Source organism: Xenopus laevis, chromosome 8L (genome assembly GCF_017654675.1).
Source record: "Xenopus laevis strain J_2021 chromosome 8L, Xenopus_laevis_v10.1, whole genome shotgun sequence".
Classification (NCBI taxonomy): domain Eukaryota; kingdom Metazoa; phylum Chordata; class Amphibia; order Anura; family Pipidae; genus Xenopus; species Xenopus laevis.
This window is the reverse complement of record NC_054385.1, coordinates 126098855-126124402: the sequence shown is the minus strand read 5'-3', so window position 1 is coordinate 126124402 and position 25548 is coordinate 126098855. Positions and strand designations below refer to the sequence as shown.

At 38.4% G+C, this 25548-nt stretch overlaps 1 protein-coding gene across 2 annotated transcripts; it reads right to left on the bottom strand.

The window, feature by feature from the left end:
- Positions 1-284: 284 nt before the first annotated feature.
- LOC108699411 (butyrophilin-like protein 10) lies at positions 285-25538 on the bottom strand. 2 transcript variants are annotated; one of them, XM_018231484.2, is made up of 10 exons: positions 25266-25538; positions 16584-16679; positions 14551-14895; positions 11815-12075; positions 8844-8954; positions 7499-7540; positions 5575-5595; positions 4580-4600; positions 3199-3228; positions 285-1757 (listed from the first exon to the last, which is right to left on the bottom strand). In XM_018231484.2, exons 2-10 carry the CDS (start codon positions 16654-16656, stop codon positions 1720-1722), a joined length of 942 nt encoding a protein of 313 aa, XP_018086973.2. In that variant the 5' UTR covers positions 16657-16679; positions 25266-25538; the 3' UTR covers positions 285-1719. The 2 variants fall into 2 exon arrangements, with proteins under 2 accessions (XP_018086973.2, XP_018086972.2); XM_018231483.2 differs by lacking the exon at positions 25266-25538 and adding an exon at positions 22512-22955.
- Positions 25539-25548: the final 10 nt, after the last annotated feature.

Here is a 25548-nt window from a genome sequence, read left to right as displayed (position 1 = left end):
GGCAGCTGCACTTTAATACATTTGTAACAATTTAAGATAAGCAGATTTCTTAGGGACTCTGTGACTTGCAGCTTAAAGGACAATTCACCTTCATAAGCAAAGCTGTAATAATATAAAAACCATAGAAATGTGTTCAAACTTTCATAACCTGCCAAATTTAAGAAGATGAACATGGTAATAAGGGGTGTGGTCACAAAAATGGGTGTGGTCAAAAAATTGCCACGCAGAGCGCTGCAAATATTTTTGTCCCTCTTTCTATTTCGAAAATGTTGGGAGGTATGTTATCAGACTCTTTCTAACTTTTAAATGGGGGGGGGGTCACTGACCCCAAGATTGTAAAAACAATGAGAGTATGGTAATTTGCATCCTAGAAACCAGAAAGCTGCTGAAATCCAAAACTTGAAAAACTCGAGAAATAATGGAAAATTGCAAATAGTTTTGGAATATATCTCTCTACACCATGTTAACAGTTTAGTTCAAGGTAAACAACTCCTTTAAAGTAAAATATAGCCCCAGGACATGGAGCAGATTTATAAAATATCAAACATGGCCATCATGAAGGGGCTAAACGAAAAAGAAAAAAAAAAACACACAGAAGTTCAAATTAAACATTTAAATCGCTAAGTCTTTATTAAGAAATAATTTACCGAAACTCTGTTTGCGCTCCTCTTCAGAAAAGGCGATCCATCATGCGCTCAATTTCTTCTCCCTGCTTTCCTTATAGTGGATAGTCCGGGAGGAGACATTATGGATTATCGCCCTAACGCCGTTTCTGAAGAGGAGCACAAGGGGAGTTTCGGTAAGTTATTTCTTAATAAAGACTTACCAATTTAAAAACTTAATTTGTCTTTGTGGGTTTTTTTTCGTTCTATACTAACAATTTTTTTTTTTTTAAATTTATGTTACTGATCCTTTAAGCCTTGGTGGTGAGGGGGAAAATTCCAACGTATACATCACTACTGGCCAGACCAGGGATGAGAGGAAGTAGTTTTTATACAAGATGTAAATGAAGATTTTTGAATTACTTTATAAAAACTTTTGGACTCCTGGATTCTACCAACTAATCAACTTTTTGGGGTTCCGGAATGGTGTCAGCTTGATATTTTAGGTCTTTGTCTGCATTTTTATATGCTAAGATCCCCTACACGATGTGACCCGAAATTGACTGCAGTCAAAATTAGAATTCTTAATTATTAACGGAATGAACATAAGTGTAGGACTGACCACACTATGGATCAACTATGTTACTTGTGCCGCTTAAATAATTTTGTAAATACTTACACTAAATATTTAAGCAAGTATTCAAAACATTAGCAGAAAATGAGGTCCCCTCTCAGTCCTGGACTGTTTGTGTATCTGAAATGACAGGGTCTATTCTGAATCCTAGTCCAGGCCTGTTCCCTCTGTCATAAAAGCTAATGCTACAGGTTTGCTGATTATTAAATTCTGATGCTAATTGCACTGGTTTCTGTGCTGCCATGTAGTAATTATGTGTATTAATTACTAATCAGCCTTATATTGTGACATTTCTATTCTATGTGTACTGTATATTGTGAGTGGGTCCCTAAGCTCAGTAAGTGACAGCAGCACAGAGCATGTGCAGTGAATCAGCAGAAAAGAAGATGGGGAGCTACAAAGAAGTATCTTCAGGTAATGTCCTCATAAAGTATTCATCAGAGGGCCTTCACATCTGCTACTGAGAGAGTGGAGTTCCACAGGTCAGACTGAAGCATCTTTTGCATCGAGTCTCCCGTCTACTGCAAGGACAATAGAAAGGGAAATTACTCTAAATATACAGTAAATACATTTTGCAATAACCATTGTAGGGAAGGGTTATTTGCCCTTTCCCTAAATGCATAACCCTGTAACTTTAAATCTGTGACAACCACCAGGGACGGATTTCTTCCCCGGCCGCCCCTAGGCCGCGCCGTCCGACCAGGCGGCCGCGCGGTCCTAGCGCCCGCCTTCCCAGCGCGCCGGCGAAAAAACGCCGGCACAGCTGGTGTAGTTGAATGGGGACGCGAGCGTCCCCATAATGCGGCTGGGCGGCATGCCGCCCCTATTTTTCGCCGCCCTAGGCCCGGGCCTATGCGGCCTTGCCGCAAATCCGGGCCTGACAACCACAGACATGGCTGCTGCTTGCACTGTAGCGAGACAGTTTTGAGCCACGGCCTGGCCAATCAGCAAGAAGGATTTGCTTCTGAACTTGGCTTTAGAGTGTTCCTGCTGATCTGATTAGGAAGCTAGGGATTTCACCTATAGAATATTTACCCATATAGGGAACCCCATAGTCAGAGTGCAGGGAGGTCAGCCTGAACCCAACCGACTCACGGGTCCCATGGATATTGGGCCGGCCCACACATCATTAATTGGAAGGGAAGTAATCCCTGTAGGATAGACAGTGCTTTAGCCCTGTAGTGAGTTGCCAGCGTGTACACTGGATCTGGACTGTGGATTACTAATATATCCCTGCAGACCATAGTGTACAAACTCACCATTCTTAAAATAATAGTGGACATTTACATACAAGGGGTGATACTTATTACATTGCCTGTTGTGTTTTTGTTATTTCTCTGTTCTTATTTAGTCAAAATAGGAGACAAGAAAATTAAATGGAGTAACTCAATGTCTATAAAATGTTATGGTTTAATAGCAAAGTTGCTACATTATATACGCGGTTATTTGTATATAACATGTAAAGGAAAAGGAAAGAGTATTCAGTTGCTAAATTTTATTACATGGTGCTTCAGGATAAAAAAAATGCACCGGTCTGGGCACTTACTATAGAAGCTTACTTGTATTTCCTAGAACCATAAACAGTTGTTGGACCTGTTTTAATCTATAGAGCAGGGGTCCCCAACCTTTTTTACTCGTGAGCCACATTTAAATGTAAAAAGAGTTGGGGAGCAACTCAAGCATGAGAAAGTCCATGGGGATGTCAAATAAGGGCTGTGATTGGCTGTTTGGTACCCCCTATGTGGATTGGCAGCCTACAGGAGACTCTGTTTGGCAGTACACCTGGTTTTTATACAACTAAAACTTGCCTCCAAGCCTGGAATTCAAAAATAAGCTCCTGCTTTGAGGCCACTGGGAGCAACATCCAAGGGGTTGGTGAGCAACATGTTACTCACGAGCTACTGGTTGGGGACCACTGCTATAGAGAAACCTCAGCAGTGCAATGGTTCAACAGTTACTTACACGACTTGTATTCTGATGTCTGGAGTTTTTCTGCAGAGAGAAGAAAGAGGAGATATCAGACATCAGACATTGTGTAAGAGGGCAACAAAAGATCAGAAGGTTCTTTGTTTTTTCAGCTTTGTGTTGATAATTGTGTGATACACCCCTCAGCACCCAAGCCTTGTGATCACAATTGGCCAGATAGGGAAACCCTTTAGTTGTGTGGGTACAGTTCATCTGTGATTAAATCTGCACAGTGATTAAAAAGGTTTAGTGAGGAGGGTTAAAATGAGCAAAACAGAAATCAAATGATATCTAATTAGGGTTGCCACCTTTTATAATTTTTTTTACCGGGTGCAGGGGGCGGTACCTCAAATGGGTGGGGCGTGACGTTGAAAGGGGTGGGGTGTGACGTCAAAGGGGCGGGGCCACACGACAGAGACCAGCGGACGCTAGAAGAGGCAAAAAAAAGGTAAGTTGCAGGGGATTGGGGGCAGGCCGAGGGCTCCTTTTGATCGTATTACAAATTTACCGACAGCTACATTGCCGGTAAATTTGTAATACCGGCCTTGGCAGGTATTTTACCGGCTAGGCCGGTAAAATACCGGCCGGGTGTCAACCCTATATCTAATTAAAGTCATGGGGCTCATTTAGAAACAGTGGGCAAATTTGCTCCAGGGCATTAACCAATAGCAACCAATCAGTGATGAGATTTTTTATCAGCTGCATGTTGGACACTGAAAGCAACCTCTGATTGGAAATGTAGTACAGAAGGGGGTTGGTTCATATGAGGCAGAGAAATGTTGTTGATTAAAGTAGCAACAAAGGAGTTGATGAGGAGAAATGATTTATAAGGAGGTTGTGTGAATGAGACTATTTTGGGAATGTTAGCAAGTCATTCTAGGAAATGTATAGTTCAAATGCACCAAGTCTTAGCTACAAATACCCTTCAATTTCCACTCTAACATTCGTAGCCATTACTTAAACTGCTCTTTTCATGAGCAGTGATATAGATACAGTTATCCAGAAAGCTCCGAAATACAGGAAGGCACCTCCTATAGACTCCATTTTATCCATATAATTTAATTTGTTTTCCTTTTTTTCTGTGTAATAATAAAACAGTAACTTGTACTTGATCCCAACTAAGATATAATTAATCCTTATTAGAAGCAAAACCAGCCCATTGGGTTTATTTCATGTTTACATGGTTTTCTAGTAGACAAACTACAAAGATCCAAATTACAGAAAGATCAGTTGTCCGGAAAACACCAGATCCCAAGCATTCTGGATAACAGGTCCCATACCTGTAGTTTTTTTTTTTTTTTTTCATTCTAATTTTTTTATTAACATTTTAAAGAAAGGAAGAAGGTTACAAGTAAAGGTTAACAAGTAACTTGCTTACCATATATACTCTGAAGTTCTTCTAATGGAGAAAAAAAAACACAAGACAAAGTTAATAACTACCAGCAACCTTAAAGGAGATATATTTTGTGAAAACCAGCAAAGTGCCAATGTATTATATTCTTTTAAATATAGAAGGAATTAAAGGGAATGTCAAACCAAAAAAATTTTTTTGCCTAATGAAAGAAAACCTAATTCTAAACAACTTTGCATAATACATTCATTGCACATTTTCAAGGGTTATTAAGTTATGTGTATATGTATTGCTATTGAAAGCAGTGTTTCTCCCTTTCTTTTCTCTGCACTGATGGTTCAGACTGGTGATACAATGTAAGACGAGGCAGCTGATTAACAGACCTGTCTTTGCTGCTGAGGAACAAATACCTTTGTAACATTATTTAAAAAGTAACAACCAGGAGTTAAGCAAGTGCTGCTTTCTAAAGCAACTGTTTTTACAAATAACTTTAAAAGCACTGAACATTTTTAATGAATATATATTGGAAACTTGCTTAGCATTAGGTTTTCTTTTATTATGCAATTTTTTGTTTTGGGGTTGACTTGCTTTTTTTTTTTTTTAAAATAGTGTTTTGGGTTGATATATTGAAAATTTCTGCAAAAACCCTACTAGTCCCGCCCATCTGTTCCACTTCTTGCTGCCTCCCTTCCCAGGCTGTGCAGGGGAGCCGGAGGCACTCAGCTCACTGTATGCTAGGACATAAACCAATCAGCTGCTAGGTTGACCTTATAGGGAACTGAAGTCTATCTTTGCTTGTGTGACTTTGGGGCTGCTATTGGCTGTCCCACTCCTACTGTGCTTCTGACAGGGACTGTTAGGACATGCCCATCCCTCATTTGAAACGTATACAGAAACTTATTTTGCCAAATTAATTTAAATTTTTGTCCCCACCATTGCTCCTTAGTCAGCTGGGGAAATGCACCTTTGACCTGTTGTGGACCTTAGTGAAATTTTCCTACTTTTTTATGTCAACTACTTACCATTTTTTTTCTTAAATTCTCCTAATAGGAAATAAAATACAGACCAAAGTTACAATTACAAGTAAAGACAACAGATAAATATGTAGGGAGATGCCCACATACTATTTGTTTTTATTATTTGCTATTTAATAAATACAATCCTGTTTCCAAAAGAAGTTGGGACACTAAACTGTAACAGATCTATAGGGAGCTCCAATAAAGGGGCCATTTTTGCAGATATAAATTTTTAGCCCAAAGTAAAACCAGCACCATATATATTATTCATTATTGTGAACAATTTTAGTTTTTTTTTTTTTTGCTAATCCAATGTGTGTCATTTAGATACAACAAATATGATGCAGAATGGATATATATTAAAACCCCCATTTTGTGTTTTTCAGCAGAACACAAAAAGATGATGAAAAAAAAAAAAAAAGATTTATAATCCAGGAAATGCATTATGCATAATGTATAAGTGGGACCACAAAACAAAAAAACATAAATCAGGGGATGTAAAATTCACGTTCTACTGTACACATATATATATATATATATATATATATATATATATATATATATATATATATATATATATATATATATATATATATATATATACACATACACACACACACACACACACACGTGTCTCAGTGCTATTTTTCTAAGACATATTATATTGTGAATAAATACTATGTTGATAACAGATTTAAAGGAAAACTATACCATCAAAATGAATATTTAGGCAACAGATGGCAATTTTCTATTTAGGATTACCCAATGGCACATACTACTAGAAAAGTATATTATTATGAAAATGGTTTATTTACATGAAGCAGGGTTTTACATATGAGCTTTTTTATGCAATATATTTTATAGAGACCTACATTGTTTGGGGGGAGAAAACATTTTTCAAAATGAATCAGTTAATAGTGCTGCTCCAGCAGAATTCTGTACTGAAATCCATTTCTCAAAAGAGCAAACAGATTTTTTTATATTCAATTTTTAAATCTGACATGGGGCTAGACATATTGTCAATTTCCCAGCTGCCCCCAGTCATGTGACCTGTGCTCTGATAAACTTCAATTACTCTTTACTGCTGTACTGCAAGTTGGAGTGATATCACCCTCTCCCTTTTCCCCCCCAGCAGCCAAACAAAAGAACAATGGGAAGGTAACCAGATAACAGCTCCCTACCACAAGATAACAGCTGCCTGGTAGATCTAAGAACAACACTCAATAGTAAAAACCCATGTCCCACTGAGACACATTCAGTTACATTGAGAAGGAAAAACAGCAGCCTGCCAGAAAGCATTTCTCTCCTAAAGTGCAGGCACAAGTCACATGACCAGGGGCAGCTGGGAAATTAAAAACACTGTATCCAGAAAAGGATGTGAGGATCTCCAATAATAAAGAAACAAATATATAAAAAGTAGAAAAATGTATTAGGACATGAGACCTAATGCGTTTCGTGCCTATTGGGGCACTTACTCATAGGCTCTATGCTGTCACTTACTGAGCTTAGGGAGCCACTCACAATATACAGTACACATAGAATAGAAATGTCACAATATAAGGCTGATTAGTAATTAATACAGATAATTACTACATGGCAGCACAGAAACCAGTGCAATTAGCATCAGAATTTAATAATCAGCAAACCTGTAGCATCAGCTTATATTACAGCCAGGGAAGCTCATTTTCTGCTGGATAATTAGTGACGAGCCCTAAGCTTAGCTTCTCAACAGCCAATCAGAGCCCACTCACTATCTCTTCTAATAAAAAGATGGCGAGCTCCTGTGCAGTGCTTAACACGGTAACACTTTAGAATGTTCCTTTATAAACTCAAATAATTTGCCAGTGAAGTGAGGCAGGTTAATGTGTCCTAAATCTGATCTAGTTGCAAATGCCCTTCTTTATTCTGAAGAAATAATTGAACCACTTACTTTTTTCATTTTGAAGTTTTTCAATGTGAAGTTCTGAAGCACCTAATGGAAAAGAAAAAACACAAAGCCATATGTAAACGTGATAGTTAGATGCCTTTTTATTGTTAGTGTGTCTGTGCAGTTTGTTTTAAGCCTTTAGCAAATTATCTGCCATGATTAATATGAATTTACTACTCTACTACTACTTTTTTGGAGGAAAGTTGTAGCTGCAAAACAATGACAAATACCAGTTTGCAATATGAACCATTTATAGAACAGTTCTGTGCTCAGTAGGTCTCATTAAATGGTCCCTTCCCGCCAGCATTAATGTAAATGGCCAGTGGGAAACCATAGAAATACCCCTCAACATTTGAAAACCAAAAAGAGGGACAACAATTTGTGGCGCGTTCCATCAAGCTGGAAATTGTTTGCCCATGCCTATTTTGTGGCCACACCCCCTAATTACCATGACCATGTTACAAAATTTGGCAGGTTATGAAAGTTTGAACACATTTCTGTGAGTTTTAGTGCAATGTTTTATATGTTATCACAGCTAATGAAGCTGAATTGCCCTTTAAGCTGTGAGTCTCAGTTCTCCCAAAACATCTTATCTTAAATTGTTACACTTGTTTCTTTCCTTATCTTAAATTGTTACACTGGTTTCTTTGCTTATCTTAAATTGTTACAACAGTTTCTTTGCTTATCTCAAATAGTTACTATTGTTTCTTTGCTCATCTTGAATTCTTACAAAGGTATCTAGGTGCAGCTGCTGACTGTTCTAGGCTCTCTGCAAAAAAAGCCTCTTATTTTTATGGATGCACCGAATCCACTATTTTGGATTCGGCTGAACCCCCGAATCCTCCATGGTGGGAAGGAGAAAACATCTTTTACTTCCTTGTTTTGTGACAAAAAGTCATGAAATTTCCCTCCCCGTCCCTAATTTGCATATGCAAATTCGGATTTGGTTTGGCCGGGCAGAAGGATTCGGCCGAATCCTGGTAAAAAAGGCAGAACCCCCGAAACAAATCCTGGATTCGGTGCATCCCTACTTATTTTAATTATGTTTCAGAAACTTCCCATCCCAAAAGAGAAAATGCTATTTTTCAGGGCCAAAACTAGGGGTAGGTACACAAAGGCAAGGTTAAATCATTTGGGGGATACTCTTCCAAGTAGGATTTTGTTTTGTTTAAAACAAGATAAGGAAGCTTCACACACTGAAATATTGCCAAATTCCTGTTTACAGAGGCAGAGAGTAGGTTCACCTACTGAATGTGTAACTAGGTCTGGCTGGTAAAGAAATTCAGACCTGGGTAATTACAGTTTCTACACATGAATACATTTTTTAAGTTTAAAATAATCGACTTACCAAAACACATCAAAAGAAGGAAAACACACCCAGATAAAATCAATATAATGCTGGAAGAGATTATATGAAAATGGCTGCGAGTATCCCTGGATGTTTTTGGAAGTCTTCTTCCTATAGAAGGGGAAAAAATATTTCAGACACAATTATGTAACTGGGGTATCCAAAAATCGATTAAAATGTTTCAATTAACAAATGACCAATTATAAAAGTCATTTTGAATAATTTAATTAAAGAATATGTACAATGATGATTAATTCACAAGAGTATTGCTGAAGCCAATCAGGAGCCAGGCCTGATAATAACTAGCAGAATATACAATGGGAATAGCACACGTCTCTGATAAAATATACAAACTATGCTAACACAGACAGACCTATAGAATAATGATCTCTGGAATCTACATACTTTAATCTTAGGCTTGACCCAACATGCAAACCCTAAAGAGTTAAAAAATACAGATAACATTACACGTGTAACTTTCACACATGTGAGATGAAATGAGAAAGAAGATGAGAGCGTTCCTTGTATTTTGAGAAAGCTGCCTATTTAAAGGGGTGGTTTAACTATAAGATAACTTTTAGTATGTTATAGAATGGCTAATTCTAAGCCACTTTTCAACTGGTTTTCATTATTTATATTTTATAGTCTTTTAATCATTTGCCCTTTTTCATTGTCTCTTTACAGCTTTCAAATGGGGGTCACTGACCCCACCTAAAACAAATGCTCTGTAAGGCTACACATTTCTAACTAGTTGTTTTTATTACTCATCTTTCTATTCAGGGCCTCTCCTATACACATTCCAGTCTCTTATTCATATCGATGCATGGTTGCTAGCAGTGTCGAATTGGGACACCAGGGGTCCACCAAAAGACCTTACACCAGGGGCCCACTCTCAGTACAATTTTTTTCCTTTCCTCGCTCAACCTCTATTCTCCTAGTCTCTTTTCTTTACATACTATAATCTATTATTCCACCTATTTAGCCACTTTGTTCTCATAGAAATAGGGAATGGCCATGAAATAGGCCAAATGTTTAGCAGCATGAGGGGCCACTGACACCTGGGCCCCCCGGGACTTTTCCTGGTATCCCGGTGGGCCAGTCCGACACTGGTTGCTAGGGTAATTTGGACCTTAAGAAATAGTAGGGAAAGTTGCAAATTGCCTGAGAATATCAGTCTCTACATCATACTAACTCAAAGGTGAACAATCCCTTTAAAGAAGTTGCATATTTACACTTCTATACACCATTCTCTATGATGAAGAGCATTCTGCCTATTGTTTTAATTACATTTTTTGTTTCCCTATTAATAAAGAAATAATGAATCACTTTCTTTCACACGAACTACAGCTTCTATCCTCTCTCTGTTGTAGGCTTATGAAAGGTCAAGGTGACAATTGCAAGTCATTTTTTATTTATTTATTAATTATTCACTATTAATCATTTATTTATTTTGATTAAAACATTTGGAAGCACCCCCAAGAGAATTTCTAAGATACTCTCAACTTTCTCACTTTTACTTCTCTCAGATAAACTGCAAACCTACTCTTCAGGGGTCTTGGTATGAAAGCTGTTGCAGAAATCCTCAATTTACTAGGGGGAATATTTCCCAGATATACTCATCGCTAATAGACGCACAACCACTAACTTTTACCTCATATATGACAGCATGGGAGAGAGACTTTAATCTTTCCTGGACTTTAGAAAATTGGTCTAGAGCACTCACTTCCACCCATAAAATTTCAACTAATATTGTAACTCGAGAAATATCTTATAAAGTGCTATCTAGATGGTATATTACTCCACACCGTAAAAGCTTAATGCACACTAATATCTCTCCACTATGTTTTAGAGGTTGTGGCACGCTTAGCGATTATAAACATGCCTGGTGGACCTGTCCGATAGTAACGAACTTCTGGCAAACAATAGTGAACATGGCTTCCTTAATGCTAAAGGTCTCTTTGAAATGTTGTCCACAATACTGTTTGTTAAACTATCCTTACCCGGGATTGTCCAGGGACGCAAATTATCTATTACTCCAATTGTGGGCTGCTGCTAGATGGGTAATAGCATTAAATTGGATATCTCCAACACTTTCTATACCACAATATGTATCCCGACTGAATTACATGGAGGAAATGTTATATTTGACCTCGCTTATTGAGGATAAGAGAGAAGTTCATATGGAACGTTGGCAGCCATGGTCTGAATTTAAACAATCTCCTTCGTTCCCCTTATTACTCGCCTAATTTGATTTACCCGTACATATCCCGTATGGCATAACTCACGTTTCACCTTTATTGATACTTGGATAATGAGGACATACGTATATATTTATATATAATTTTTTTTTTTTTTGTTAATGTTTATTGCTTTCTTTGCCTTGGTACAGTTTGTCTCTCTTTCTCTCTTTTACTACATTTCGCTTCAGATGACTTTCTATACACATTACCATGCAAATGTAACTTGTATGTCACTATACTCTGTAAAAGAACATTTTGCTGCAGTTTCTGTATAATTGTATCTGATATCTTGCTATGTATCCTTTTTTTTGGAAAATAAAAAAAGAGAGAAGTTAAAACATTTGGAAGCTCCAACCTGCTGAGATGCTTTCGAAACAATGGCCACTTCAGATTTCATTTAAATAGAAACTTTTCTATCACTCACCTTGCTCGAGAATTCTCAAAGTTGCTTAGTTGAAAAACACCCTGCCAATTTTCCCAAGTGCAACTGATTGCAGGAACCAAGAAGTGATTAAAATTTTGGGAGGGCGAGTAGCCTAGAATTGGGGCCTGTGGAAAGTGTAGCCTATGGGCCTCACATCTCATTAACCTGCCACTGATCATGGTAATTATATCCACTAATAAATAAGGTCTCACAATCAGCATAGGGAGGATTTCTTTACAGCACAGGCAGTCAACAGAATTCTATGGAGGAAAATTACACACACTAAAATCAGAGGATAGTGACTCACCTATGAACTGCCAGGAGTCATGTTTGCTCTGATTTAGAGAATTGGAGACCGTACAAGTGATATTTGAAGTATTTGACAGCTGGATAACACTGCTGATGTGATACAAATGATTCTCATCTTTGAGCACTTTTACTATTGATGAGTTTATTTTGTTTCCCTCATGATCTGTCCATGTCACGTATGGTGCAGGAAACCAGCCACGGGACTCACAATACAGAGTGTTGTCAGTTATTGAGGAAATGATCGGGAGACCTCCAACAGCTAAAAAACAGAGAAATCTAATTAGTGGTGCAGCTGTACTGTGCCTTTTAATTAAGGGTCATATACCTGACCCTCTTTCCTCCACCCATTGCAACTACATGACTGGGGTCAGATATTTAGGAGCTGCCCCCTGAGGATTCGGGGGGATTCAGTGTGCCACCTTTTACTTAAAAGATCCCCTTCCCTATCTTCTAAACTGGGATAGAGGCAGTTGGTCAAAGAAAGGAGTTCAGTTCTACCCACCTAGATGAAGCTGTTTCGGGTGCAGAAATATTGTTTTTATTAGAACTTAAAGAACAAGGAATGTTAAATGCACTTGGGGGTACCAATCTAATGCCATCCCCCATCCCTAAATTAAAAAAAGGGTACTTTGTTCCCTTTTGTATACAATGAGCCAGTGCTACTTCTAGAGCACTGTACTGCCATTTTAATTTGTTACCTTCATCCCCAAGGAATCCCTTGGCACCCCCAGTGCATTTGAACTTCTTTGGCGATTAATTCCCAGTCTGGTCTCAATGGATTTCCATGCCGACTGATGTGCGTAGTTGCTGAGAGTCTCACTGGAGTCATAATTATCAAGCTGTGACTTGTAGGCAGAGCTGCCATTAGAAATCATGGGGACCCGTATAACAAAAATTTCTGGGCCCCGTCCACCCCACAGTTAAAAGACTACACAGACATCAAAATGGTAAAACACAAAAAGCCATTGATGCTGAGGGCCCCCTTATAAAAAAACAAAACAAAAAACTGTGGTGATCAGAGCTCCCGTTACAAGTTAAAAAGAAATATTGGGGCCGCAGAGAATATTTTTTTAAAAAAAACAATGGTGGCAGGGGCCTATAGAGTACTACAATAATACATTGGTGGCCAGAGGTTTAATAAAATAAAAAAACTTCAACTCCTTTTGTGGCTTTGGGACTTTTCGCGGCTTTGGCATGATTTTGGAGCTGTGAAGGGGGGCCCGGCTATTTCGGAAAGTGCAGCACAGCCGGGCCCCCCTTTATGCCTGGTACAGCAATACCCCCTGTGCCCCCCTGATGGCGGCCCTGTTTATAGGACTTGGGAACCAAGCAGTCGCTGGCTTGTTTAGATGACAAGTGAATTGGCTGGACACAAGAAATTGTATTTTCTTATATCACACACAAAGGCTTGTAGCCCTTGCCTTTAAAGAGGTTGTTCACCTTTAAATTAACTTTCAGTATGATGTAGAGAGTGATATTCTGAGACAAATTGCAATTGGTTTTCACTTTTTATTATTTGTAATTTTTGAGTTATTTAGCAGTTCTCCAGTTTGCATTCCCCTAGCAACCATGCATTGATTTGAATAGGAGACTGGAATATGAATAGGAGAGGGACTGAATAGAAAGATGAGGAATAAAAAGTAGCAATAACAATAAATGTGTAGCCTTACTGAGCATTTGTTTTTAGATGGGTCAGTGATCCCTATTTGAAAGCTGGAAAGAGTCGAAAAAAATGAATGAAAACCAATTGAAAAGTTGCTTAGAATTGACTATTCTATAACATACTAAAAGTTAACTTAGTGGTGAACCACCCCTTTAACACAGGGGAACAACAGCACACATACTTAAAAAAAAAAAGCATTCATATTTTCTCATGTGCACAAAAAATCCAGGATTTTGTTTTTAACTGTTTTGGATTTTCTCCACCTTGAAAAATTTGCTTGCATTTGCACAAGGTCCCCATATAATTTCACAGTAAAGCAACTTAAGAATTATTTCAAAAGCTCAGTGTCTGATGTGCCGATTTGTTTGAATCCCAGCTGGTCTAAGTTTATCCAAAACCCATAGGAAAGTAGCAATATTTAATTGAGATCGAACCAAATTATTTGATTTCACCTTTGATAAGCAGGCAAGCAAACATTTTTGAGCAGAGGTTCACATGTTACTGCTCTGTGACCTTCACACTCAGCATATCTCATGGTTTTGGTAGGAGGAGAGGTTTTGACAGCTGCCGATTCTTTTATAATGGTAGTCTAAACTCCAGGCTTGCCATAGACCTTAAAGAAACAGTTCCGTTTCTGCTGTTCAGCTCTCTAACTCTGAGAAGGGGGCCCACATGGGACAAAACCTTTCCGTGAGTTTGCAATTGATCCTTAGCATTCAGCTCAGATTCAAAAGCAAACCGTTATGACCCACGTGCCCCCCCATCAAGTCACTGATTGGTTACTGCCTGGTAACCAATCAGTGGAAACCAAGGGACCGTAACTGTCAGAATGAAATGCAGAGATGGTCAGTGAAGCTGGCAACCTTGACCTTGGCCCGGTCCAGTTCTTCTTGTTTGTATATCCATGATCAGAGATAGGTAGATAATCTGGGCCAATGTAATGGTAATAAACGTGTCTATTGTTGCTCTGCTTGGACAATGTTGTCTAGATATGCAAATGATATTTAACATATGTCATTTGACCAATATATCAGAAAATATAGGAATTCAGATAAAACTCTACTTACTTACCAGTAACCTGTAGCTGTACTTTTGCTCTGCCGTGATGGTCACTGGATTCAACAAAACAATGATATTCCCCAGAATCCTGAGCTGTGACGTTATGGATCATCAAAGGGAAAACTCCTCTAGTGATGTTCTCTTTTAACAGTTCTGTTCTCTTCATAAACTCCGGCCTCTGGACTGAGTAGTCCTCTTTCCCATTATGATAAAGATGAACATACGGCTGGAATCTTGTTTTAAACCAACGAATTTCCATGCCTGTGGCGTCCATCTCAGGAGTCAGACAACAAGGTATCACGACGTCTACACCAAGTGTCACAGATACTGAGCTTATAGACAAGACCTTAAATCTGACTGTAAAACAAAAATACAAGAAATTAGATTACAAGTGAATTTAAAAAAAAAAAAAGTTGTTCAGATATTGTGGAAGCAAAAGTAAAATGTAGTAAAACGCTGCACCAAATCCTCCACAAATGATGCAGCCAAACCTGAACAAACAAAGACTGAAAGACTGAAATTACTATGGCATCTGCCACTTTATGAGTGTGAAATGAAGAAGTAGGATATGAAAGCTTGAGGCCTTCAGCTTTGGTGTTGGCAAGGACTTTTGAGAATACAGCGGATGGCAAAGAAAATAAACACAGAGAAAAATGAAACCTGACTTTTCAGCATCCATTATATATATATATATATATATATATATATATATATATATATATATATATATATATATATATATATATATAATCTTCTTTCTCTGCCCCCAATCAGTAAAACCCACCCCCAGATCAACAGCAGGCTGGTTACTTTATAATCATCTTTCCTTTTGCCCATAATTAATAGGCGGAGTTCTTATAACATGATGGCCACAATTATAAATACAGTCATCTTGCCATTACTCCTCAAACTCTACGACAGTTTTAAAAATTAACACCTCATTGCTTGTGGACCTGCCCACTTATACAAAGGTTTTGGAATTAAATCTCTCATTATTGTAAAACCAGTTTATTAATCCATATATCACCTACACCCACACGGGCGATATTTAGAGATGTGGCAAAATCTTGAAGGCAAATAGAAAACTGGCGGGTATTGTTTCAGCAACGAGCAGAAAAGTTATATTGAACTACTGGACCTCACATATACCCCCAACACTGAACCTACTGAAATTCGACTTTGCATACCATATGGACTGGCATCGAGCCACGATTTAATTTCACTTGATTATTACAAAGCAGAATGTAAAATGGGCAAATGGCTGTTCCAGATTCATTTAGATGAGAAGTGCAGTTTGTATGATATTACAGTTTTAGGGTCAAATTTACTAAAGGGTGAAGTGGCTAATGCTAGCGAAAATTCGTCAGCGTGACGCCATTTTGCCTCTTCGCCGATTTACTAATGGGAGTTGGCATAAATTCGCTAGTGAAGGAGATAGACTCTAGCTCTACTTCGCACCCTTACGCCAGGAGAAGTTGCACTATGGCGAAGGGACGTAACTACGCTAATTCACTAACTTGCGCATTTTACTGAACGTTACCTCTTGCGCCAGACTTGCCTTCGCCACCTCAGACCAGACTAAGTGCAATAGAGTAGATAGAAAAAATGTCAACTTTTTGTGAAGCAAGTCCTAAGTCCCAAAAAACGCTGGCGTCTTACTTTTTTAAGGGTGATAGGCTGAAAAAGGTCATAAATTTTTTTGGGGGTACCCTCCTTCCCTCCTACATTTCTTAACATATGGCACCTAAACTTTACAGTGGGCTCATGTATAGGGCAAAATAACAACTTTATTTTATGCAAATTAGGCATCGATAGCGTAACTTCGCTTAGTTTAACGAATTTGCAACTTCGCTACCTTTCGCCTCCCTGGGCGCAACTTCGGATTTTAGTGAATTTGAGCAGCCCTGGCGAAACTACGCCTGGCGAAGTGCGGCGAAGCCATCGCTAGCGCATTTTCAGCGCATAGTGAATTTGCCCCTTAGAGTCTTGATGATAAGTCAACATCCACTACTAACTTAGACATTCTGTGTATAAAATGCACTTACCTGACAGGCATTCTTCATATAGTGATGAGAGAATGAAGAAGAGAATCATAATGTTGCACATGACGGATGCCATAATTTACCAACAAACCACTTAATCTGCAATGGAGACAAAAACAAATATATCACTAAGTGTAAATATCACCCTGGATGGATATAATCAATTTTTTTCCTGACTATTGCCACGGACATATGGCTTTCACATGGTCCTGATTCTTTAGAGGATAGAGGTGCTAACCATTGCTTTCCAACCATTTTTTTCCTGAAAACCAAAACCATGGTGTTAAAGGCACAGTAACATGAAAAAAAATGTGTTTTAAAGTAATACAATATAATGCAGTGTTGCGCTGCACTTGTAAAACGGCTGTGTTTGCTTCAGAAACACTACTATAGTTTATATAAATAAGCTGCTATGTAGCCATGGGGGCAGCCATTCAAGCACAGGATACACAGTAGATAACAGATAAGTACTACTATAGTTTATATAAACAAGCTGCTGTGTAGCCATGGGGGCAGCCATTCAAGCACAGGATACACAGTAGAAAACAGATAAGTACTACTATAGTTTATATAAACAAGCTGTTGTGTAGCAATAGGGGCAGCCATTCAAGCACAGGATACACAGTAGATAACAGATAAGTACTACTATAGTTTATATAAACAAGCTGTTGTTTAGCCATGGGGGCAGCCATTCAAGCACAGGATACACAGGAGATAACAGATAAGTACTACTATAGTTTATATAATCAAGCTGCTGTGTAGCCATGGGGGCAGCCATTCAAGCACAGGATACAAAGTAGATAACAGATAAGTACTACTATAGTTTATATAAACAAGCTGCTGTGTAGCAATGGGGGCAGCCATTCAAAGGAGAAAAGGCTCAGGTTACACAGCAAATAGCAGATAAGCTCTGTAGAACATAATGGTGTTATCCGTTATCCACTATTTAACCTGTGCCATATAGTCTTTTTTCAATTTCCCCCATTGCTACCCAGCAGCTTGTTTATATTAAATATAAACTAATTTCTGAAGCAAACACATCAGTTTTACCAGTGCAGGGCAACAGTACATGATACTTTAAAACACTTTCATTTTTTGGTGTTACTGTTCCATTAAGCGCCTCACTTTCGAAGGCTGGATACGAACAGAAACCTTCACCTCCTCTATATTCTACCTATTCAACCCCCCAAATCAGTCTTTCACGGTTAGAAAAGCACTTATCAAAAAATAAAATTGAAGATTGTGTTTGCTGGTATTATTTTCCATTTGCAGAAGACACACAAGTTTTAATAAATCCGAGATTATAAAGAATGAAGTGGCCAAGATGGTGTCATCTAAAGGAAAGCTAAAGCTGCAAGCATAGTCATCAACAGATGTTAGAAAGATAAAAATGATAAATTAGTAACTTAAAATTTCCATTGATGATACAGAAAGTGAAGAGAGGGAGGTATAAGGATTTGGCTGCTAGGGTCCCACAGATTAAATTTTTTTTTTTCATTATTTTGATTGATTTGCTGACTGGAGTTAGAAGATAAATAAAAGATGGACTAAAACAAATAGTGAGGAAAATGTTTAAAATGAATGAACCAAAAATAACGACATTGGTAAAGATAAAGATTGGCAAAATTGTCAAAAACGACAAGATATGATGCTATAGAGGACAAGAATTAAATGATAACATTCTCACCAGATGGTACCATAAGCGCCACAAACTGGAACAGATATTTCCGCAAGCTAGCAATAAAAAATTTTCAGCTTTTTGGCACTGTTTCTCATAATTGAAATAAGGTACAGGTTTGGGACCTGTTATCCAGAATGCTCCGGACCTGGGATTTTCCGGATAACTGATCTTTCTGTAATTTGGAACTTCGTACCTTTTGTCTACTAGAAAATCATGTAAACATAAAATAAAGCCAATAGGCTGGTTTTGCTTCCATTAAGGATTAATTATATCTTAGTTGGGATCAAGTACAAGCGACTGTTTTATTATTACACAGAAAAAGGAAATCATTTTGAAAAATTTTGATTATTTGATTCTAATGGAGTCTATGGGAGACAGGCCTTCTGTAATTCGGAGCTTTCTGGATAACTGGTTTCCAGATAACGGTTACCGTACCTGTATATTACAAATGTGTGGACAGGTATTAGGTCGGGACATAATAAGTTCCCCAGCACAGGTCTTACTCTTCTGGGACACAGGTGACTCAACAAACACTTCTGACCTTGCCCTTGAAGGACAGTTGATAAACAATGCTAAAGATTTCAGGGGTACGTGAGTTTAATGGTTTCTTTTTAAAGCTACAGGCTTTTCCTTCCCTCAGATTTGAACTGGTCACCTAGTACAGAAGGCTCCTGTACACTATAGAGAATGATCTAAGCTGTTCGATTTCTTGTGTGTAGCAATTGGTGGGAACCATTGGAATGAGGTTTGGGAACTGCCAATTGCTTTTATTTTTAACTTTTGTTAACCTGTTTTTGTAACCTTCTTCCTTTATGTACCTGTTCCTTTTCATGTTTGTTTAAAATGTTAATAAAAAAATTAAAATGAAAAAACAAAAACAAACTACAGGTATGGGACTTGTTATCCAGAATGCTCGGGACCTGGAGTATCCTGAATAATGGATCTTTCTGTAATGTGGACCTTCAGTCCTTAAAGGAGAACCAAACCTGTAATAGAAAAAACCCTCCCCTGGGTAGAACATCCTCCCTCCTCCCCCCCAGCCTACCTACCCCCCCGGGCAAATGCCCTTAATTTTTTACTTACCCCTCCTGCAGATTCTGGCCATGGGAGTTCACGGGTGCCATCTTCTTTCTTCGTTTTTCTTCTGAATCTTTATTGCATTTTTGGTGCATGTGCAGTTGGAGGAAATTTCTGGTCCCGAACCACTGCGCATGTGCAGAAAGTCAAACCATGCGCAGTGGTTCAGGACCGGAAATCTCCAACTGCACATGTGCCAAAACTTCCAAAGAAGACGAAGAAAGAAGATGGTTGCCGTGAACTCCCGTGGTCTGAATCTGCACCAAGGGGCAATTAGGGGCATTTGTCCGGGGGGGGGGGGCGATGTAGGCTGGAGGGGAGGGAGGGTTTTTTCTATTACAGGTTTGGTTCTCCTTTAAGTCTACTAGAAAATCATGTAAACATTAAATAAACCCAATAGGCTGGTTTTGCCTTCAATAAGGATTAATAATATCTTAGTTGGGATCAAGTTCAAGCTTCTGTTTTATTATTACAGGGAGAAAAAAAATGGATTATTGGGATAAAATGGAGTTTATGGGAGACGGCCTTTCTGTAATTCCATTTTTTTTTTTTTGGATAACAGGTTTCCAGATAGAATAATCCCTTAAATAAATAAAATGGTCTCATTATGTATCATTTAGACAAATACAAGAGTCCTCTGCACTCAACCCATTATCAATATATTTAAGACAGAGACATTTTGTGCTACTGCTACTAAAAAATGCCTTACCCTTTAAACAAAACAGGGATTGTTTGTCCATATATTGCAATATATTTAAGCTGAACAACTACGTCAAAAGCTTAAATATATTGCAATATATGGACAAACAATCCCTGTTTTGTTTAAAGGGTAAGGCATTTTTCAGTAGCAGTAGCACAAAATGTCTCTGTCTTAAATATATTGATAATGGGTTGAGTGCAGAGGACTCTTGTATTTGTCTATATGTATTTTGTGGTCACAGCCTCATTGCACCCCCGCCTAATGGTTTTAAAAATTAGTGGTGAGCACAACTTTCCCTTGTTTGTTATAATTATGTATCATTTGTAGCTGCCCATGGTTGTAAAAAGAAACACCACACCGTCTGATGTTTACATTGAAGAACAAAGAATTTCAAGATATTAACTAAAGAATCCTACTTTCTAAATGAAAGATTGAGCTAGAATGAAAGGAGCAACATTCAGGGGGTTATTTATCAAAGATTGAATTTTAGCTTTTTTATCTACCTCAGCGAGTTCGGAGTTTAAGATCCGAAAACTCAAATTGATTCTGAGTTTTCAGTGAAAAAAAAAACAAACTTGAAATCGCTTGAATTGATCGAGCTTTCAGGCAAAAAAACCCTGAAAAAAACCTCGAACATCATAGAGGCTGTTAACGTCATCAAGTGGTCCTCAACAGGTTTAAGGGTCCTCAACAGGTTTTAGATGATAGTGTATTTTTGGATTCAAACTATTTCAAGGGTCAGGGTATAATAAATCTTGAAAAAATTGAGTTCCTTTTGTAACCCGAAAAAAAAAATATCTGAAAAAAAAAAACTTTAATTTTCATGGACATACAACACAACTCAAACCTTAATAAATATGCCCCTCAGTGTTAACAAGTGAGATAAAAAAAAAACTGGCAGAGAAAGAATAATTGGTAATAAACTTGGCTGTAGCAAGCAATTTCAGCAGCTGCAGGACTTACAAAGAACCGCTAAGGCCCCATCTAAAATATGCCTGAAGAGTTTTGGGCTCCACTGCTCAAAGAGGACATTGCTGAATTAGAGAGAGCCCAAAGAATGGCAACTAAGCTGGGGCAGGCACTTAAAGGAACAGTTCAGTGTACAATAAAAACTGTGTAAATAAATAGGCTGTGCAAAATAAACAAAGTATCTAATATAGTTATTTAGCCAAAAATGTAATGTAAAGGTTGGAGTGACTGGATGTCTAACATAACAGAACACTACTTCCTGCTTTTCAGCTCTTTAACTCAGCTACTTGAAGGGGGGCCACATGGGACATAACTGTTCAGTGAGTTTGCAATTGATTTTCAGCATTCAGCTCAGATGATGTGGCCCCCCACTCAAGTCACTGATTGGTTACTGCCTGGTCAGGGCCGCCATCAGAAATCACGGAGCCCTGTACAGCAAAATTTTCTGGGCCCCCTGGCCCCGCCCAACCCAGATCCCGCCCACCCCACACTAAAAAGTTACTTTAGGTTACTTTAGGTTAAATTTCAGTATGTTAAAGAATGGCCAATTCTAAGCAACTTGTTACAGCTGTACCCCCAGTGCCCCCCTGATAACGGCCCTGTGCCTAGTAACCAATCAGTGGGAACCAAGAGACTTTAAAGAGGACCTGTCACCTTGAGAGATAGGTAATATATATCTTTTCCCTCCTTGGTTTAACCCTTTAGTCAGCTGTTTTTATCTATATCTGAAACGGATTAGAAAATATCCTACATGTAAAAAAGTGCTTCATAGGCGCTGCCATCTTGAAACAGGACCCCTTTGTTTTCTGTGTGTGGGCTGAGCCAAACTGCCAAATCTCATGTATACTCATAGAGTATACTCTGCGATAGACGGGCTCTGTACAACTCATGTCACACCAGGACTTATTAGGATTGTTTGAAACACATTGTTCTATTCAGATTGTGTGGGCTACTACTAAAAATCTCATAAACGATGAAATTACCGAAACGCTAAAACCTACTAAGAATGTGCAGTTCTTGGGGCTCATTCATAAACACTGGGCAAATCTGCACCTGGACAATAACCAATGAAATGTTTGCTTTCAAAGTTCAACCTGCAGCTGCCTGTAAAAAGCCGGTCACCGATTGGTTGCTATGGACTACTGCCCAGGTGCACATTTCCCCAGTGTTAATAAATGAGCCCCCTTTAGCTTAAAGTCAACCCCAAAATAAAAATGTGCCTAATAAAAGAAATAAATAATAAAATAAATAAAGACACTGCTGGGATTTAGGGTTAAATATAAAAATCAGGAAAATGTATGTGAAGGGTAAAGTAACTCAATACTTTTGCTTGTCAATAGTACACTAATTGTTTATATGAAGAGCAGAAAGCAGCAGCATTATGGTTAAAGGACCAGTAACATCAACATTTTTTTTTACAAAATTCGTTAGTATACATGAAAAAATAAACACCAAGTCAAATAAAACTTTAAAATAGCAAAGCCTTTATTAAGAAATAACTTACCGAAACTCCACTTCCTGTTCTCTACAGAAAAGGCGACAGGGCGACCATCCATTGTGCGGCGCTGGATTTCTCCTCCTTGCGCCTCCGTTGTGAGAAGACTTGTGCCGGTGCGAGTAGCTAAGATACTGTAGGTGGTGCTGGGGGAATTCGGGTTGGTGAGAAGCGCTCTCTAGCACGGAAAGCAGCGCATGACAAGAGTGGCTACGTGCCAGTGACTGGGAACTCAGATCGGCCTGCTGCCTGCAACTGCAAACATCCACGATGAGGCCCAGCTCCACTGTGAACAGCTCCCCTCCTGCAGGGACTCTACAGACACGCTGATGAGCCAGCAATCCGCACACATGGAAACCACGCTCCCTGATGCATCAGCCGCTTCACATGCTGTCAATACAACATGAGACAGAGCCAGGGAGGAGAAATCCAGCGCCGCACAATGGATGGTCGCCGTGTCGCCTTTTCTGTAGAGGACAGGAAGTGGAGTTTCGGTAAGTTATTTCTTAATAAAGGCTTTGCTATTTTAAAGTTTTATTTGACTTGGTGTTTATTTTTTCATGTATACTAACGAATTTTTTAAATTTTTTTTATGTTACTGGTCCTTTAAACTTTAGCTGCTACTTCTGCTAATACCGGGAAACTGAGCTCCTTATCTGACATTTGACACTTCTTGCTCCTCCAGGCTGATAAACCTTACTGATGTTGTACTTCCCTGTTGGATCTGTGCTTAGTCCACAACAAAAGTTTTTGAGTCTTTTGGGCAGTGAAGTTCCAAGTTACAGCGAGTCCTTATCAAGGGCTCTCCCAGGCCCGTAGGAAATTCAAATATAGGTAAAGGGGAATCGCTGTATTTCCTGACAAAGCAAAGGAAAAAAGGGAACAAAAACAGATATGCGTAATATGGTGCAGTATTTTCTGCTATTTTTTGTATAAATGCACCTTTAACTGTGCGTGATTAAACGTATATAAAAGTGCAAACGATGTGTGACAAAATTAAAACACTTCGATTGTGCGACTGTGTGTCTATTTTATATATATATATACACCACTGTTATTTTATATATTAGTGTGAATAATAATATAAGTGACTAGAAAAAATTTTTTACCAGTGAAAAAATAAAAATAAAATAAAAATATAAAAAAATAAAAATAAAAATAAAAAATAAAAATAAAACAAACACCAAAAAAATGTAAAAATATCCTTATCTCACAAACACCTCTTATAATTAATAATTAACAAATTAGTTCTAAAGACACCAAATGGTAGCAAGCATAGAGAGTTTTGGTTTAATTGCTTAATTAGTTTCTTTTAAATGAAATCTTCACCCAGTGCTGATCTGGTGGTATATTATACTCACAGACGTGAGTGAATCTGCGCTTTTGAGAGAACAAGCCGTGTCCTTCCAATAATCATCCGGCAACCTTCTAGCTGGGCAGAAAATAGAGCGGCATGTGCAGTATCGTTTAAAAAAAGCTGTTTAATAAAAAATATAAAATACACTCACAAACGCCTCGTTTTAAAATCGCATATAAAATCTGTGAAGTCCGCTTTTCAAATGAAACCGTAGCGTCCTTTACTTTGCTCTGCGCATCTCAAAGAGCAAAGTAAAGGACGCTACGCTTCGCAGAGCAAAGTAAAGGACGCTACGGTTTCATTTGAAAAGCGGACTTCACAGATTTTATATGCGATTTTAAAACGAGGCGTTTGTGAGTGTATTTTATATTTTTTATTAAACAGCTTTTTTAAACGATACTGCACATGCCGCTCTATTTTCTGCCCAGCTAGAAGGTTGCCGGATGATTATTGGAAGGACACGGCTTGTTCTCTCAAAAGCGCAGATTCACTCACGTCTGTGAGTATAATATACCACCAGATCAGCACTGGGTGAAGATTTCATTTAAAAGAAACTAATTAAGCAATTAAACCAAAACTCTCTATGCTTGCTACCATTTGGTGTCTTTAGAACTAATTTGTTAATTATTAATTATAAGAGGTGTTTGTGAGATAAGGATATTTTTACATTTTTTGGTGTTTGTTTTATTTTTATTTTTTATTTTTATTTTTATTTTTTTATATTTTTATTTTATTTTTATTTTTTCACTGGTAAAAATTTTTCTAGTCACTTATATTATTATTCACACTAATATATAAAATAACAGTGGTGTATATATATATATAAAATAGACACACAGTCGCACAATCGAAGTGTTTTAATTTTGTCACACATCGTTTGCACTTTTATATACGTTTAATCACGCACAGTTAAAGGTGCATTTATACAAAAAATAGCAGAAAATACTGCACCATATTACGCATATCTGTTTTTGTTCCCTTTTTTCCTTTGCTTTGTCAGGAAATACAGCGATTCCCCTTTACCTATATTTGGATCTGTGCTTAGAGCAGAAAGCAGCAGGACTTAAACTAAGTTAAACTTTAGCTGCTACTTCTGCTCTGTAATGGCGGGAAACGGAGCTCCTTATCTGACACCCCCTCCCTTCTCCCTTCTGATAAACTTTACCCTTGTGCTTCCTCATTCTTTGGGTGCTTTTGAGATCCTACACAAATTCACTGTCTGTAGTCCTACAGCCCCGGAAAACTGCAGAAACTGGAGATATGTCTAGAGGAGTGTGCAGGGCTGATTCTACCCATGATGCCTTGCTCTCCCAAGTTGGGGGCTTCAGTCAGTATCTTGTGGGCATTTTCAAAAGTAGTTATAAATTGAGATTTAGTGAGATTTGAGTTGAATAAATTGAGCATACCTCCCAACTGTCCCACATTACGCGGGACAGTCCCGATTTTCTATGCTTGTCCCGCTGTCCCGGGATACTAGTGAGATGTCCCGCGGACCGTGCCGGCTGTTTTTGTGGACGGATCTTCCTGGCACCGGCAGCCGCATCTTGCTAATTCTTCTACCGGGTTTTCTCACTGTGCAGCACTGTGCACGGCTTCACTGGAGGGGGCGGAACCTTCTGTCAGTTGCTTCCGTGCATGTGGGAGAGGTTTGCCCAAACTCCACTCTCGCCTGCTCCTCCCCCGGCTGGT